General features: G+C 42.4%; 1 protein-coding gene across 1 annotated transcript in view; it reads right to left on the bottom strand.

The window, feature by feature from the left end:
• Positions 1-19,495, bottom strand: part of LOC106590542 (contactin-associated protein-like 2) — a 353,707-nt gene that overhangs the window by 182,218 nt on the left and 151,994 nt on the right. The window contains exon 2 of the mRNA XM_045710796.1: positions 5,463-5,576. Within this exon, the coding sequence (XP_045566752.1) occupies positions 5,463-5,576 (114 nt within the window). The remainder of the gene's footprint in view (positions 1-5,462; positions 5,577-19,495) is intronic.

The raw sequence follows: 19,495 nt of genomic DNA on the forward strand, positions 1-19,495 counted from the left end.
TTAGTTTAACATGATGATCACAGCCTCTCCTCTCTGGTTAGTTAAACATGATGATCACAGCCTCTCCTCTCTGGTTAGTTAAAACATGATGATCACAGCCTCTCCTCTCTGGTTAGTTAAACATGATGATCACAGCCTCTCCTCTCTGGTTAGTTAAACATGATGATCACAGCCTCTCCTCTCTGGTTAGTTAAACATGATGATCACAGCCTCTCCTCTCTGGTTAGTTAAACATGATGATCACAGCCTCTCCTCTCTGGTTAGTTAAACATGATGATCACAGCCTCTCCTCTCTGGTTAGTTAAAACATGATGATCACAGCCTCTCCTCTCTGGTTAGTTAAACATGATGATCACAGCCTCTCCTCTCTGGTTAGTTAAACATGATGATCACAGCCTCTCCTCTCTGGTTAGTTAAACATGATGATCACAGCCTCTCCTCTCTGGTTAGTTAAACATGATGATCACAGCCTCTCCTCTCTGGTTAGTTAAACATGATGATCACAGCCTCTCCTCTCTGGTTAGTTAAACATGATGATCACAGCCTCTCCTCTCTGGTTAGTTAAAACATGATGATCACAGCCTCTCCTCTCTGGTTAGTTAAACATGATGATCACAGCCTCTCCTCTCTGGTTAGTTAAAACATGATGATCACAGCCTCTCCTCTCTGGTTAGTTAAACATGATGATCACAGCCTCTCCTCTCTGGTTAGTTAAACATGATGATCACAGCCTCTCCTCTCTGGTTAGTTAAAACATGATGATCACAGCCTCTCCTCTCTGGTTAGTTAAAACATGATGATCACAGCCTCTCCTCTCTGGTTAGTTAAACATGATGATCACAGCCTCTCCTCTCTGGTTAGTTAAACATGATGATCACAGCCTCTCCTCTCTGGTTAGTTAAACATGATGATCACAGCCTCTCCTCTCTGGTTAGTTAAAACATGATGATCACAGCCTCTCCTCTCTGGTTAGTTAAACATGATGATCACAGCCTCTCCTCTCTGGTTAGTTAAAACATGATGATCACAGCCTCTCATCTCTGGTTAGTTAAAACATGATGATCACAGCCTCTCCTCTCTGGTTAGTTAAACATGATGATCACAGCCTCTCCTCTCTGGTTAGTTAAACATGATGATCACAGCCTCTCCTCTCTGGTTAGTTAAAACATGATGATCACAGCCTCTCCTCTCTGGTTAGTTAAACATGATGATCACAGCCTCTCCTCTCTGGTTAGTTAAAACATGATGATCACAGCCTCTCTGGTTAGTTAAAACATGATGATCACAGCCTCTCCTCTCTGGTTAGTTAAACATGATGATCACAGCCTCTCCTCTCTGGTTAGTTAAACATGATGATCACAGCCTCTCCTCTCTGGTTAGTTAAAACATGATGATCACAGCCTCTCCTCTCTGGTTAGTTAAACATGATGATCACAGCCTCTCTGGTTAGTTAAACATGATGATCACAGCCTCTCCTCTCTGGTTAGTTAAAACATGATGATCACAGCCTCTCCTCTCTGGTTAGTTAAACATGATGATCACAGCCTCTCCTCTCTGGTTAGTTAAACATGATGATCACAGCCTCTCCTCTCTGGTTAGTTAAACATGATGATCACAGACTCTCCTCTCTGGTTAGTTAAACATGATGATCACAGCCTCTCCTCTCTGGTTAGTTAAAACATGATGATCACAGCCTCTCCTCTCTGGTTAGTTAAACATGATGATCACAGCCTCTCCTCTCTGGTTAGTTAAACATGATGATCACATCCTCTCTGGTTAGTTAAACATGATGATCACAGCCTCTCCTCTCTGGTTAGTTAAAACATGATGATCACAGCCTCTCCTCTCTGGTTAGTTAAAACATGATGATCACAGCCTCTCTGGTTAGTTAAAACATGATGATCACAGCCTCTCCTCTCTGGTTAGTTAAACATGATGATCACAGCCTCTCTGGTTAGTTAAACATGATGATCACAGCCTCTCCTCTCTGGTTAGTTAAAACATGATGATCACAGCCTCTCCTCTCTGGTTAGTTAAAACATGATGATCACAGCCTCTCCTCTCTGGTTAGTTAAAACATGATGATCACAGCCTCTCCTCTCTGGTTAGTTAAACATGATGATCACAGCCTCTCTGGTTAGTAAAACATGATGATCACAGCCTCTCCTCTCTGGTTAGTTAAACATGATGATGACAGCATCTCTGGTTAGTTAAACATGATGATCACAGCCTCTCCTCTCTGGTTAGTTAAACATGATGATCACAGCCTCTCTGGTTAGTTAAACATGATGATCACAGCCTCTCCTCTCTGGTTAGTTAAACATGATGATCACAGTCCTCTCTGGTTAGTTAAACATGATGATCACAGCCTCTCCTCTCTGGTTAGTTAAAACATGATGATCACAGCCTCTCCTCTCTGGTTAGTTAAACATGATGATCACAGCCTCTCCTCTCTGGTTAGTTAAAACATGATGATCACAGCCTCTCCTCTCTGGTTAGTTAAACATGATGATCACAGCCTCTCCTCTCTGGTTAGGTTAAACATGATGATCACAGCCTCCTCTCTGGTTAGTTAAAACATGATGATCACAGCCTCTCCTCTCTGGTTAGTTAAACATGATGATCACAGCCTCTCCTCTCTGGTTAGTTAAACATGATGATCACAGCCTCTCTGGTTAGTTAAACATGATGATCACAGCCTCTCCTCTCTGGTTAGTTACACATGATGATTACATCCTCTCTGGTTAGTTAAACATGATGATCACAGCCTCTCCTCTCTGGTTAGTTAAAACATGATGATCACAGCCTCTCCTCTCTGGTTAGTTAAACATGATGATCACAGCCTCTCCTCTCTGGTTAGTTAAAACATGATGATCACAGCCTCTCCTCTCTGGTTAGTTAAACATGATGATCACAGCCTCTCCTCTCTGGTTAGTTAAACATGATGATCACAGCCTCTCTGGTTAGTAAAACATGATGATCACAGCCTCTCCTCTCTGGTTAGTTAAACATGATGATCACAGCCTCTCCTCTCTGGTTAGTTAAAACATGATGGCAACATCTGTCAACCTGTGTGTGAATGTGTGCCTGCATGTCAGTGTTTGTGTGACAGCCAGGTCACCTATAATACAAGTCAGTATTCGACATCCATCCATGTCTGGGGACGTCGGGAGATGACGTGGAAACAGACCACTAGGGGCAACAGTGAGCGCTGTAACCTTCAAGTAGGTTTAGTTTTGATTGGGCGTTGTGGATGGGGCTGGTGGATGGTGGATGGGGATGGGGCTGGGGATGGGGATGGGGGATGGGGCTGGTGGATGGGGATGGGGGGATGGGGATGGGGCTGGTGGATGGGGATTGGGGATGGGGGGATGGGGGATGGGGATGGTGGATGGGGATGGGGATGGTGGATGGGGGATGGGGATGGGGATGGGGGATGGAGATGGGGATGGGGTTGGGGATGGGGATGGGGATGGGGATGGGGATTGGGGATGGGGATGGGGATGGGGGACGGGGGATGGGGATGGGGGACGGGTGTAAGCCTCTGGTGCCAAAGGTTGCATGTTTGAATCCAGCGATAGATAGTAGTTTTTGAGATTTTTGTTTTATGCCTATTCCAAACCTTAACCCTTACCTTAACCATTCAGAGTTAATACCTAACCTTAAGATTTCGGAATTAATGCCTAAACTTAACCTTAAACACTTGTGTTTGGAACATTTGAAATGTGACTTTAGAGAAACATGGATAAACGTCTAACTTTGACGTGAGACTGTGAGAGCTAGTTATGCGTGAATATGTGCGTGTGTGTGTGTGTGTGTGTGTGTGTACAGTGCATTCGGAAAGTATTCAGACTCATTGACTTTTCCCACATTTTGTTATGTTACAGCCTTATTCTAAAATTGATTACATATTTTTTTTACCTCATAAATCTACACACAATAACCCATAATGACAAAGTGTAAACAGGTTTTTAGAAACATTTTGCAAACATATTAAAAATAAAAAACAGAAATACCTTATAGAATAAGGCTGTAACGTAACAAAATGTGGAAAAAGTCAAGGGGTCTGAATACTTTCCGAATGCACTGTACTGTATGTGTGTGTACAGTGTGTGTGTGCCTGTCTGTCTCGCCTGTGTGTTTTCATTCCTCTAGCTGTTTGCAGCACCACTCCAACTAATTTGTCATCCTTCCCCACTTTTAAAGAAAACAGAGAATGTTCATGAATGACTTCTGAGGCTGAAGAGCAGACAGCTGGGTAGCAAACTGCTACTACTTTATCTAACTGTCACTGAGAGGGACGGAGGGAGGGGGGGAGGGAAGGAAGGAGGAAGGGAGGGACTGTGGAGTAATTTAATAAAAAAAGGCTGGTGGTTTTATTGATGAATTAAAACATGGAACTTCAAACAGCCCACGAGGAGAAGACAGAGACTGTGGATCAGAAGAGGACAACGTGGAATTTTTGATTAGCTAATCTGAAAAACTTTCCAAACTACACACTTTGGGAATTCATGCACACATGCATACACGAACACCCCCCCCCCACACATACACACACATGCATACACGAACACCCCCCCACACACACACACATGCATACACGAACACCCCCCCCCCACACATACACACACATGCATACACGAACACCCCCCCACACACACACACATGCATACATGAACACCCCCCCCACACAAACACACACATGCATACATGAACACCCCCCCACATAAACACACACATGCATACACGAACACCCCCCCACACACATGCATACTCGAACACCCCCCACACACACACACATGCATACACGAACACCCTCCCACACACACACACACACACACATGCATACACGAACACCCCCCCACACACACACACATTCAAGCCCACACACACACATTCAAGCCCACACACACACATTCAAGCCCACACACACACATTCAAGCCCACACACACACATTCAAGCCCACACACACATTCAAGCCCACACACACACATTCAAGCCCACACACACATTCAAGCCCACACACATTCAAGCCCACACACACATTCAAGCCCACACAGACACAGACGTGGAAGCAGTCAGCTATTACAACAGAGACTAATACTTGTCCTGTGTCTCATTGATTATGTGCCATCTCTACTCCACCCTCAAGGAAGGAAGCCCTTAGCAAATTGACTTATCACTAGAGATTCATTTCAGTGCTACTACATCTGCCTGCCAAATGCAGCTGCTTTGTGTATGTGTGTGTGTGTGTGTGTGTGTCTGTCTGTCTGTCTGTCTGTCTGTCTGTCTGTCTGTCTGTCTGTCTGTCTGTCTGTCTGTCTGTCTGTCTGTCTGTCTGTCTGTCTGTCTGTCTGTCTGTCTGTCTGTCTGTCTGTCTGTCTGTCTGTCTGTCTGTCTGTCTGTCTGTCTGTCTGTCTGTCTGTGTGTGTGTGTGTGTGTGTGTGTGTGTGTGTATTACCTCCTCTCTGGTTGAGCTTGGCGTAGCCTGGAGCATATCCACTGGTGAAGACTGAGGAGGCAGTGAAGGCTGTGTGAGGGAGAGGAGAGGAGAGAGCCACCTCACACTTCTCTACTGGAGAGAGAGAGAGAGAGAGAGAGAGACGGTGAGAGAAAGAGAGGGAGGGAGGGAGAGAGAGAAAGAAAGAGAGAGACAGAGAGAGAGATGTGTATTATTAAAGGACATGTATAGTGTATATTTCCATGAGTTATTCAGGTCTGTGTTCCCCAGCCAGAGTATAACACTACAGGAGATTAGTCTTATCACTGCCCTCTGTCTAGTGGAGTGAGCTACAGGCTCAATGATGGGGAACTTCACTGAGGGAAATACAAACACCTTAGCATGGCCACATCTTCCACTACATTAGGTTTACACAGCAGCTCAATGTCTGCCTCAACCAAGGGAGGGAGACCGAAAGGGCAAGGAAAGAGTGTGTGTGTGTGTGTGTGTGTGTGTGTGTGTGTGTGTGTGTGTGTGTGTGTGTGTGTGTGTGTGTGTGTGTGTGTGTGTGTGTGTGTGTGTGTGTGTGTGTGTGTGTGTGTGTGTGTGTGTGTGTGTGTGTGAGATAGAGCACAGCTGGTAGAAGAGGAGATTAGATTTCTCTGTTCCATTTCCAGACTAAAGCAAGTAGCTCCGGGCTGCACAAATAGCAAGCTGGACATGTGTCACGGGGTCTGTCAGCAGCTGCCACTGTCTAAACAACCAAGACTTCAAGTGGACTGGGGAGCTTTACAGGGTGACAGGCTTTTGTTTCAGCTCATCACCGACTCACCTAATTCAACGGATCAACAAGACCTTGATTATTTTAGTGTTAGTGGATGGAAAATGCATTCTGAAAAAAAGAACGAAGGGAAAAGGTGTGACATTTCAGCCCGGAGTATCCTGCAGAAACTCTGTTTTTGGCCATTGTAATTATAATGGTAATTTTCTATGATATGGTATCATTATAAAGTAGATAACGTATCCATGGAAATGCTTCACCTTCCTTACTGTTTCTGTCAGGAAGTTACACTAAAACCCCTCCCTCCCTCTATTGTCCTCCCTCCCTCCCTCCCTCTATTTTCCTCCCCCCTCCCTCTCTATCTCTGTTATGAGATGTTTATGGTATCTGTTTCACCTTGCTGAAGGAGTAACTCATCACAAGTGTCTAGTTAATACATTCTGCTCTCAGCCTGCCAAGTCGGGACACTCTTCCCTCTGCTAAGGCACCTATCACCAAACATCAATATAAACCTGAATACTGAATTATAATGACCTTGTATGGACCCAAGTTTGGTGAACAACTTTCCATTGGTCTAAGGGTACAGACAGACACAGCTTTCCATTGGTCTAAGGGTACAGACAGATACAGCTTTCCATTGGTCTAAGGGTACAGACAGATACAACTTTCCATTGGTCTAAGGGTACAGACAGATACAGCTTTCCATTGGTCTAAGGGTACAGACAGATACAGCTTTCCATTGGTCTAAGGGTACAGACAGATACAGCTTTCCATTGGTCTAAGGGTACAGACAGAAGCCAACATTCTTCAGGAGGATTCTGTTCCTTTGCATGCTATAACAGTAGGTAGCCTACAACCCGCTGGGTGCCCACGAGCTGCAGCTTCTCTCCCTGTTTCAACATATAGAATCGCCGAGCAGACATTTCAACTTTGAGCCAATCAGAGAGAACAAATGAAAAAAGGAGCAACAACAAGAATGAGAAAAGAGGCTATATTCCTGGTGGCTATACTGGTATAAATGGGAATGAGAAAAGAGGCTATATTCCTGGTGGCTATACTGGTATAAATGGGAATGAGAAAAGAGGCTATATTCCTGGTGGCTATACTGGTATAAATGGGAATGAGAAAAGAGGCTATATTCCTGGTGGCTATACTGGTATAAATGGGAATGAGAAAAGAGGCTATATTCCTGGTGGCTATACTGGTATAAATGGGAATGAGAAAAGAGGCTATATTCCTGGTGGCTATACTGGTATAAATGGGAATGAGAAAAGAGGCTATATTCCTGGTGGCTATACTGGTATAAATGGGAATGAGAAAAGAGGCTATATTCCTGGTGGCTATACTGGTATAAATGGGAATGAGAAAAGAGGCTATATTCCTGGTGGCTATACTGGTATAAATGGGAATGAGAAAAGAGGCTATATTCCTGGTGGCTATACTGGTATAAATGGGAATGAGAAAAGAGGCTATATTCCTGGTGGCTATACTGGTATAAATGGGAATGAGAAAAGAGGCTATATTCCTGGTGGCTATAGTGGTATAAATGGGAATGAGAAAAGAGGCTATATTCCTGGTGGCTATACTGGTATAAATGGGAATGAGAAAAGAGGCTATATTCCTGGTGGCTATAGTGGTATAAATGGGAATGAGAAAAGAGGCTATTTTCCTGGTGGCTATACTGGTATAAATGGGAATGAGAAAAGAGGCTATATTCCTGGTGGCTATACTGGTATAAATGGGAATGAGAAAAGAGGCTATTTTCCTGGTGGCTATACTGGTATAAATGGGAATGAGAAAAGAGGCTATTTTCCTGGTGGCTATACTGGTATAAATGGGAATGAGAAAAGAGGCTATATTCCTGGTGGCTATACTGGTATAAATGGGAATGAGAAAAGAGGCTATATTCCTGGTGGCTATACTGGTATAAATGGGAATGAGAAAAGAGGCTATATTCCTGGTGGCTATACTGGTATAAATGGGAATGAGAAAAGAGGCTATATTCCTGGTGGCTATACTGGTATAAATGGGAATGAGAAAAGAGGCTATATTCCTGGTGGCTATACTGGTATAAATGGGAATGAGAAAAGAGGCTATATTCCTGGTGGCTATACTGGTATAAATGGGAATGAGAAAAGAGGCTATATTCCTGGTGGCTATACTGGTATAAATGGGAATGAGAAAAGAGGCTATTTTCCTGGTGGCTATACTGGTATAAATGGGAATGAGAAAAGAGGCTATATTCCTGGTGGCTATACTGGTATAAATGGGAATGAGAAAAGAGGCTATATTCCTGGTGGCTATACTGGTATAAATGGGAATGAGAAAAGAGGCTATATTCCTGGTGGCTATACTGGTATAAATGGGAATGAGAAAAGAGGCTATATTCCTGGTGGCTATACTGGTATAAATGGGAATGAGAAAAGAGGCTATATTCCTGGTGGCTATACTGGTATAAATGGGAATGAGAAAAGAGGCTATATTCCTGGTGGCTATACTGGTATAAATGGGAATGAGAAAAGAGGCTATATTCCTGGTGGCTATACTGGTATAAATGGGAATGAGAAAAGAGGCTATATTCCTGGTGGCTATACTGGTATAAATGGGAATGAGAAAAGAGGCTATATTCCTGGTGGCTATACTGGTATAAATGGGAATGAGAAAAGAGGCTATATTCCTGGTGGCTATACTGGTATAAATGGGAATGAGAAAAGAGGCTATATTCCTGGTGGCTATACTGGTATAAATGGGAATGAGAAAAGAGGCTATATTCCTGGTGGCTATACTGGTATAAATGGGAATGAGAAAAGAGGCTATATTCCTGGTGGCTATACTGGTATAAATGGGAATGAGAAAAGAGGCTATATTCCTGGTGGCTATACTGGTATAAATGGGAATGAGAAAAGAGGCTATTTTCCTGGTGGCTATACTGGTATAAATGGGAATGAGAAAAGAGGCTATATTCCTGGTGGCTATACTGGTATAAATGGGAATGAGAAAAGAGGCTATATTCCTGGTGGCTATACTGGTATAAATGGGAATGAGAAAAGAGGCTATATTCCTGGTGGCTATACTGGTATAAATGGGAATGAGAAAAGAGGCTATATTCCTGGTGGCTATACTGGTATAAATGGGAATGAGAAAAGAGGCTATATTCCTGGTGGCTATACTGGTATAAATGGGAATGAGAAAAGAGGCTATATTCCTGGTGGCTATACTGGTATAAATGGGAATGAGAAAAGAGGCTATATTCCTGGTGGCTATACTGGTATAAATGGGAATGAGAAAAGAGGCTATATTCCTGGTGGCTATACTGGTATAAATGGGAATGAGAAAAGAGGCTATATTCCTGGTGGCTATACTGGTATAAATGGGAATGAGAAAAGAGGCTATATTCCTGGTGGCTATACTGGTATAAATGGGAATGAGAAAAGAGGCTATATTCCTGGTGGCTATACTGGTATAAATGGGAATGAGAAAAGAGGCTATATTCCTGGTGGCTATACTGGTATAAATGGGAATGAGAAAAGAGGCTATATTCCTGGTGGCTATACTGGTATAAATGGGAATGAGAAAAGAGGCTATATTCCTGGTGGCTATACTGGTATAAATGGGAATGAGAAAAGAGGCTATATTCCTGGTGGCTATACTGGTATAAATGGGAATGAGAAAAGAGGCTATATTCCTGGTGGCTATACTGGTATAAATGGGAATGAGAAAAGAGGCTATATTCCTGGTGGCTATACTGGTATAAATGGGAATGAGAAAAGAGGCTATTTTCCTGGTGGCTATACTGGTATAAATGGGAATGAGAAAAGAGGCTATATTCCTGGTGGCTATACTGGTATAAATGGGAATGAGAAAAGAGGCTATATTCCTGGTGGCTATACTGGTATAAATGGGAATGAGAAAAGAGGCTATATTCCTGGTGGCTATACTGGTATAAATGGGAATGAGAAAAGAGGCTATATTCCTGGTGGCTATACTGGTATAAATGGGAATGAGAAAAGAGGCTATATTCCTGGTGGCTATACTGGTATAAATGGGAATGAGAAAAGAGGCTATATTCCTGGTGGCTATACTGGTATAAATGGGAATGAGAAAAGAGGCTATATTCCTGGTGGCTATACTGGTATAAATGGGAATGAGAAAAGAGGCTATATTCCTGGTGGCTATACTGGTATAAATGGGAATGAGAAAAGAGGCTATATTCCTGGTGGCTATACTGGTATAAATGGGAATGAGAAAAGAGGCTATATTCCTGGTGGCTATACTGGTATAAATGGGAATGAGAAAAGAGGCTATTTTCCTGGTGGCTATACTGGTATAAATGGGAATGAGAAAAGAGGCTATATTCCTGGTGGCTATACTGGTATAAATGGGAATGAGAAAAGAGGCTATATTCCTGGTGGCTATACTGGTATAAATGGGAATGAGAAAAGAGGCTATATTCCTGGTGGCTATACTGGTATAAATGGGAATGAGAAAAGAGGCTATATTCCTGGTGGCTATACTGGTATAAATGGGAATGAGGTCAGTGCTCATATGGACATTGTTCAACAATAGTAAGATAGTTGTCTACATAACAAAACACAGAATAGACATACATGAAGACATGTTCAGATCAGAACTGCCAATTAAATCCATTCTATCCCTTGAAACAATCAGTGTGTTTAAAAGACCAGGCAGCCAGTCAATTAGCCATCTCATTTCTACAGTTCTAGATCACATACTCGTGTTTGTCTCTGTGTGTGTCTGTCTCTGTGTGTGTCTGTCTCTGTGTGTGTCTGTCTCTGTGTGTGTGTCTGTCTATGTGTGTGTGTCTCTGTGTGTGTCTGTCTATGTGTGTGTGTCTCTGTGTGTGTCTCTGTGTGTGTGTGTGTCTGTGTGTGTCTGTCTCTGTGTGTGTGTCTCTGTGTGTGTGTGTCTCTGTGTGTGTGTGTGTCTCTGTGTGTGTGTGTCTCTGTGTGTGTGTGTGTGTGTCTCTGTGTGTGTGTCTGTCTCTGTGTGTGTGTGTGTCTCTGTGTGTGTATCACAAAAATAATCAAGCACAGGGAATTAAATGCATTTAAGATAAAGAATGGGGTGACTAACCCACAGACCCTCTCATAGCCCTCACCCCCACACAACGCACAGCACCCACAGACCCTCTCATAGCCCTCACCCCCACACAACGCACAGCACCCACAGACCCCCTTATAGCCCTCACCCCCACACAACGCACAGCACCCACAGACCCTCTCATAGCCCTCACCCCCACACAACGCACAGCACCCACAGACCCTCTTATAGCCCTCACCCCCACACAACGCACAGCACCCACAGACCCTCTTATAGCCCTCACCCCCACACAACGCACAGCACCCACAGACCCTCTTATAGCCCTCACCCCCACACAACGCACAGCACCCACAGACCCTCTCATAGCCCTCACCCCCACACAATGCACAGCACCCACAGACCCTAATATAGCCGCTTCACAGACGTCCTCGTACTAGCTGGGTTTCCACTATTAGCTGTATTATCATATTGCTCAGAGTAATGTTCCTCGTACTAGCTGGGTTTCCACTATTAGCTGTATTATCATATTGCTCAGAGTAATATTCCGAGCTGGAGAAACAGGGTAAGAACTGGAAGGAATGATTACAGTAATTTCCCTCAGTTTCACTGGATGAAAAGACTCCATCTACCATGTCGGGTGAACAATAGATGATTATCAATTCATTTCACCACTTATTGCCTTTCTTTCTATCTCTGTGCAGTGAACGCAGCTTCCTTCTGAAATACCGACAGGCTATTGAAAGCACATGAATTCTCAATTCCAAAATGGAATGACGATTTTAGGTTAATAAATAGATTTTCTTAGATGATAATAAAACCAACAACTAGAGCTCAGCGGAAGAGAAACACACACACACACACACACACACACACACACACACACACACACACACACACACACACACACACACACACACACACACACACACACACACACACACACACACACACACACACACACACACACACACACACAAAGCCAGGTCCAGCAGTAATTAAGAGGGGAAGTCTATTTGCTAACAACCTTCATCTCAGAGCCCCACAGTGAGATCAGGGTTCTCCCTCCCAGCGGAGCAGCGGGTCCCACAGGTAAATAACAGCAGAGATTGGGACGACAATGGGTGTGTGTGTGTGTGTGAGAGAGAGAGAGAGAGAGAGAGAAAGAAAGGGTAATGTCCATGTAAAAGGAGCCATGAGCACCAACATGAAGTTAATAGGAGCATATCAAATTGGGTGTCAAATGAAAGCTAAGAGTCTATAGTTTTGAGAAATTAAGGCATATATGAATTTCAGCCATTTTCCATCCTACAAATGTGGACCAAGACAAAGGCTTTGATTTCTGGTCAAACAGACGGAAAAGGGTTCTGTCATAAAAAGTGTTAAAAGGTATTAGACACACAGCAACACACTATAATGCTGATGTTAAGACCCCTGATAACTAATATCAACACTTACATTTCCTTTGGGATTATTGTTTCTGCCTTCAGTAGAAACAAGTACAGTAGAGCACAGTACAGTACAGCAGAGTAGAGTATAGTACAGTACAGTAGAGTACAGTAGAGTAGAGTACTGGACAGTACAGTAGAGTAGAGTACAGTAAAAACAAGTACAGTAGAGCACAGTACAGTAGAGTAGAGTAGAGGACAGGACAGGACAGTAGAGTAGAGTAAAGTAGAGTACAGTACAGTACAGTATAGTACAGTACAGTACAGTAGAGCACAGTACAGTAGAGTAGAGGTACAGGACAGGACAGTAGAGTAGAGTAAAGTAGAGTACAGTACAGTACAGTACAGTACAGTAGAGCACAGTACAGTAGAGTAGAGTACAGGACAGTACAGTACAGTACAGTGCAGTAGAGTAGAGCACAGTACAGTATAGTACAGTACAGTACAGTAGAGCACAGTACAGTACAGTACAGTAGAGCACAGTACAGTACAGTAGAGTGGAGCACAGTACAGTACAGTAGAGTAGAGTACAGGACAGTACAGTAGAGTAGAGCAAAGTACAATAGAGTAGAGTACAGGACAGTACAGTACAGTAGAGTAAAGCACAGTACAGTACAGTACAGTACAGTAGAACACAGTACAGTACAGTACAGTAGAGTACAGTAGAGTAGGGTAGAGTACAGGGCAGTACAGTAGAGTAGAGTACAGTAAAAACAAGTACAGTAGAGCACAGTACAGTAGAGTAGAGCAAAGTACAATAGAGTAGAGTACAGGACAGTACAGTAGAGTAGAGCACAGTAGAGTAGAGTAGAGTAGAGTAAAGTACAGTACAGTAGAGTAGAGCACAGTATAGTACAGTAGAGCACAGTAGAGTAGAGTAGAGTAGACTAGAGTTGAGCACAATACAGTACAGTACAGTACAGTACAGTTCAGTACAGTGCAGTACAGTACAGTAGAGTAGAGCACCGTAGAGTAGAGTAGATTAGAGTAGAGTACAGGACAGTTTAGTACAGTAGAGCACAGTACAGTACAGTACAGTAGAGTACAGTACAGTAGAGTAGAGTACAGTACAGTAGAGCAAAGCACAGCACAGTACAGTACAGTACAGTACAGTAGAGTAGAGCACAGTACAGTAGAGTAGAGCACAGGACAGGTCAGTAGAGTAGAGCACAGTACAGTACAGTAGAGTAGAGTACAATGGAGTAGAGTAGAGCACAGTACAGTAGAGTAGAGCAGAGTACAATACAGTACAGTACAATAAAGTAGAGTATAGTAGAGTACAGTACAGTACAGTACAGTAGAGTACAGTACAGTACAGTACAGTACAGTAGAGTAGAGTAGAGTAGAGTAGAGTAGAGGACAGGACAGGACAGGACAGAACAGTAAAAGTAGTCTTAGTCCATAGAGTTGTATGGTTTGTTAAAATTTTAAATCAATGGTTTTTGTTTGGCAAAAATAAGAGTATCAATGCAATTCCATTACTGTGGAATCGCCTAAAGAGAGAGAGAAGAAAACCCCACACGAAAAACAACAAAAAGCCCTCCCTGTTAGATTCTGTAGCTTTCAACAGCTGAGAGAATAAGAGAATAGCTGGAGCTGCAGATAAGGTGAGTATGTGTATGTGTGCTTCCGTGTGTGTGTGTTTACTAATAGTTGCTAAAAAATAGTTTCCTCTATAGTATCAACCATTTAAATCATGGAGCAGAAAGCAAGCTGGCTAGCCTCTGTTTATGTTTTTCCATTTCCCAGCCCTCATCTCACTCCGTGTTACCTCTTTATCTCTCTCCTCTCTCTCTCTGCAGTGCGTTCTCTCTCTTCTCCTTCACTTTCACCAGACGTCAGAGGCAATCCATCTCCACGCCAACCTGCCTCTGGCAATAATTACTCTAAGATGGAGAAGGTAGAGCAAAGGTGTGTGTGTGTGTGTGTGTGTGTGTGTGTGTGTGTGTGTGTGTGTGTGTGTGTGTGTGTGTGTATGGATTGATGAGAGAGAACTCAGACTATTAAAGGGAAACTACTCTGCTGTATCTCATGGCCTTACTCAAATCTCTACCCTGCTCTGAGTCCAGAGTCCTGGACCTAACTCAAATCTCTACTGTGCTCTGAGTCCAGAGTCCTGGGCTTTACTCAAACCTCTACCCTGCTCTAAGTCCAGAGTCCTGGACCTAACTCAAATCTCTACCGTGCTCTGAGTCCAGAGTCCTGGGCTTTACGCAAACCTCTACCCTGCTCTAAGTCCAGAGTCCTGGGCCTTATTCAATCCTCTACCCGTGCATCGGGGCCAGATCTTCTGGGAAGTCATCGAACGAAGTCTTTCGGACATATATTTTATGAAATGTTCAAATTTTGGTCATTTTTCCGCTGTCCCGGTAAATTCCACCAGATGGCGAATGGAATCTTATTGCAAATGTACAAAACATCACTAATAAAGACGTGGCCATTTCTCCTAAATGGAAAAGACTTCGAAGACGAAACTTGGTGAGTATAGGTTTGGCATAATGGCCAGTTAGCCCAGAAAGAAGATGGCGTCAAGGCCTCAATGCTTTTTGAGTTAAGGCCATTTTTCTGGGATTAAAGTTCAAAAACGAAAATAGAGCGCTAATTTGACCGCTTCACGTCAAAGTACATGAACCTACGGTGTCAGGAAAAAAAGAACCAGACATTTATCTATCGTAATTTAAGAGAAATCGTACAATGTACAATCGGTGATGCTCAAAGAAATGTGTTTTTTTCCAAAAAAACGTACAGATCCAGTTGCGGCATGTTCAGACGAATCCGTTAACCTGTTTGGGATAGGGGGCAGTATTTTCACGGCCGGATAAAAAATGTACCCGATTTAATCTGGTTACTACTCCTGCCCAGAAACTAGAATATGCATATAATTAGTAGATTTGGATAGAAAACACTCTAAAGTTTCTAAAACTGTTTGAATGGTGTCTGTGAGTATAACAGAACTCATATGGCAGGCCAAAACCTGAGAAGATTCCATACAGGAAGTGCCCTGTCTGACAATTTATTGTCCTTCTGTAGCCTCTCTATCAAAAATACAGCATCTGTGCTGTAACGTGACATTTTCTAAGGCTTCCATTGGCTCTCAGAAGGCGCCAGAAAGTGGAATGAGAGCTCTGCAGTCTCTGGGCTTGTTACAGCAGCTCTGTTTGTTACTGGCCTGCCTGGGGACATTGACACTGGAGATGCGCATCCACGAGAGTACTCCATTTTGTTCTTTCAGTCTTTGAATGAATACAACGTCGCCCGGTTGGAATATTATCGCTATTTTACGAGAAAAATTGCATAAAAATTGATTTTAAACAGCGTTTGACATGCTTCGAAGTACGGTAATGGAATATTTAGATTTTTTTTGTCACGAAATGCGCCCGCGCGTCACCCTTCGGATAGTGACCTCAACGCACTAACAAAACGGAGCTATTTCAATATAACTATGGATTATTTCGAAACAAAACAACATTTGTTGTTGAAGTAGAAGTCCTGGGAGTGCTTTCTGACAAAGAACAGCAAAGGTAATCCAATTTTTCTTTTAGTAATTCTGAGTTTAGTGAGCACCAAACTTGGTGGGTGTCAAATTAGCTAGCCTGTGATGGCCGAGCTATGTACTCTCCTGACATAATCTAATGTTTTGCTTTCACTGTAAAGCCTTTTTGAAATCGGACAATGTGGATAGGTTAACCTGTTATGGCTAGGGGGCAGTATTTTCACGGCTGGATAGAAAACGTACCCGATTTAATCTGGTTACTACTCCTGCCCAGTAACTAGAATATGCATATAATTATTGGCTTTGGATAGAAAACACCCTAAAGTTTCTAAAACTGTTTGAATGGTGTCTGTGAGTATAACAGAACTCATATGACAGGCAAAAACCTGAGAACATTTCATGCAGGAAGTGGCCTGTCTGACAAGGTGTCGTTCTTCTTGTCTCTGTTTATTGAAGAGTGAGGATCTTAGCTGTCCCGTGACACTTCCTACGGCTGCCATAGGTTCTCAGAAGGCGGCAAAAAGCGGAATCGTGGCTTTGCAGGCTCTGGCTGAAACAAAGTAGCGCATTTGGGTAGTGGCTGGTTACAGTACTGTGAGACTCAGGCTCGTGCCCGCGTCGACCGAAAGGTTTGTTTTCATTCCTCTGTTTAGCTAAATGGACATTCCCGGTCGGAATATTATCGCTTTTTTACGAGAAAAATGGCATAAAAATGGATTTTAAACAGCGGTTGACATGCTTCGAAGTACGGTAATGGAATATTTAGAATTTTTTTGTCACGAATTGCGCCATGCGCGCGACCCTTCTTTACCATTCAGATAGTGTCTGGGACGCACGAACAAAACGCCGCTATTCGGATATAACGATGGATTATTTTGGACCAAACCAACATTTGTTATTGAAGTAGCAGTCCTGGGAGTGCATTCTGACGAAGACAACAAAAGGTAATCAAACTTTTATAATAGTAAATCTGATATTGGTGAGTGCTAAACTTGCCGGGTGTCTAAATAGCTAGCCCGTGATGCCTGGGCTATGTACTTAGAATATTGCAAAATGTGCTTTCACCAAAAAGCTATTTTAAAATCGGACATATCGAGTGAATAGAGGAGTTATGTATCTATAATTCTTAAAATAATTGTTATGCTTTTTGTGAACGTTTATCGTGAGTAATTTAGTAAATTGTTAGCAAATTCCCGGAAGTTTGCGGGGGTATGCTAGTTCTGAACGTCACATGCTAATGTAAAAAGCTGTTTTTTGATATAAATATGAACTTGATTGAACAAAACATGCATGTATTGTATAACATAATGTCCGAGGTGTGTCATCTGATGAAGATCATCAAAGGTTAGTGCTGCATTTAGCTGTCTTCTGGGTTTTTGTGACATTATATGCTAGCTTGAAAAATGGGTGTCTGATTATTTCTGGCTTGGTACTCTGCTGACATAATCTAATGTTTTGCTTTCGCTGTAAAGCCTTTTTGAAATCGGACAGTGTGGTTAGATAAAGGAGAGTCTTATCTTTAAAATGCTGTGAAATAGTCATATGTTTGAAAAATTGAAGTTTTTGTATTTTTGAGGAATTTGTAATTCGCGCCACGCCTATCATTGGATATTGGAGCAGGTGTTCCGCTAGCGGAACGTCTAGATGTAAGAGGTTATTAACAAGAGTCTTGTCTTTAAAATGGTGTAAAATAGTTGATTGTTTGAGAAAATTTAATTGTATTTCGCGCCGTGTGATGCCATTGGCTGTTGGCCAGGGGTTCCTCAGGCGGAACGGAATTTTCTGTGATTTTCTGAAATCACACACACTGCTTCAACCCTCTGTAAATCAGTCAGTTCTTAACCTCTCTTGGGTAGGGGGCAGTATTTTCACGGCCGGATGAAAAACGTACCCAAATTAAACGGCCTACGAACTCGGGCCCAGAAACTAGAATATGCATATCATTAGTAGATTTGGATAGAAAACACTCTGAAGTTTCTAAAACTGTTTGAATGATGTCTGTGAGTATAACAGAACGCATATGGCAGGCAAAAACCTGAGAAAAATCCAACCAGGACGTGGGAAATCTGAGAATTGTAGTTCTTATTTTGAATCCCTATCGAAACTACAGTGTCTGTGGGGTCACATTGCACTCCCTAAGGCTTCCAATGGCTGTCAACAGCCTTTAGAAACGTGTTTCATCCTTCTCCTGTTACTGGGCAGAAAATAGGAGCTCAGTCAATGAGTGGACTGCCTGGGACCAGTGAGTTGTTTACTACGTGGGCACGTTTGATGCGCCTCTCCTTCTTTTTCCGCTGTAACGAATACGCTATTGTCCGGTTGGAATATTATCAACGTTTTATGTTAAAAAGACCCTATGGATTGATTGTAAACAACGTTTGACATGTTTCTAGGAACAGTAATGGAAGTATTTAACTTTTCGTGTCTGGATTTACGCTCGCGCGTTATGCCTTTGGATAGTGATCTGAATGCACGAACAAAACGGAGGTATTTGGACATAAATATGGATTATTTCGAACAAAAATACAATTCCTTGTGGAAGTAGGAGTCCTGGGAGTGCATTCTGACGAAGATCAGCAAAGGTAAGAGAATATTTATAATACTAATTCTGAGTTTAGTTGACCCCAGAACTTGGCAGGTATCTGTATAGCTTGCTTTGATGGTTGAGCTATGTACTCAGAATATTGAAAAATGTGCTTTCTCCATAAAGCTATTTTAAAATCTGACACAGCGGTTGCATTAAGGAGAAGTATATCTATAATTCTTTCAATAACTGTTGTAAATGTTATCAACGTTTATGATGAGTATTTTTGTAAATTGATGTGCTCCTTCACCGCGGGTTTTGGTAGGAATACATTTTCTGAACATCACACGCCAATGTAAAATGGGGTTTTTGGATATAAATATGAACTTTATCGAGCAAAACATACATGTATTGAGTAACATGAAATCCTATGAGTGCCATCTGATGAAGATCATCAAAGGTTAGTGAATATTTTATCTGTATTTTTGGTTTTTGTGATGCATGTCCTTGCTTGGAAAATGGCTGTGTGGTTTTTCTTGTGAAGTTTATGTCCTAACATAATCTAATTTTATGCTTTCGCCATAAAGCCTTTTTAAATCGGACAATGTGGTTAGATTAACGAGTTTATCTTTAAAATGGTGTAAAATAGTTGATTGTTTGAGAAAATGAAATTGTGAGATTTTTGCTGTTTTGTATTTCGCAACATGCTATTTCACTGGCTGTTGATAGTGTAGCCCATAGAAGTTAACA

This window comes from Salmo salar, chromosome ssa29 (assembly GCF_905237065.1).
Source record: "Salmo salar chromosome ssa29, Ssal_v3.1, whole genome shotgun sequence".
NCBI lineage: Eukaryota > Metazoa > Chordata > Actinopteri > Salmoniformes > Salmonidae > Salmo > Salmo salar.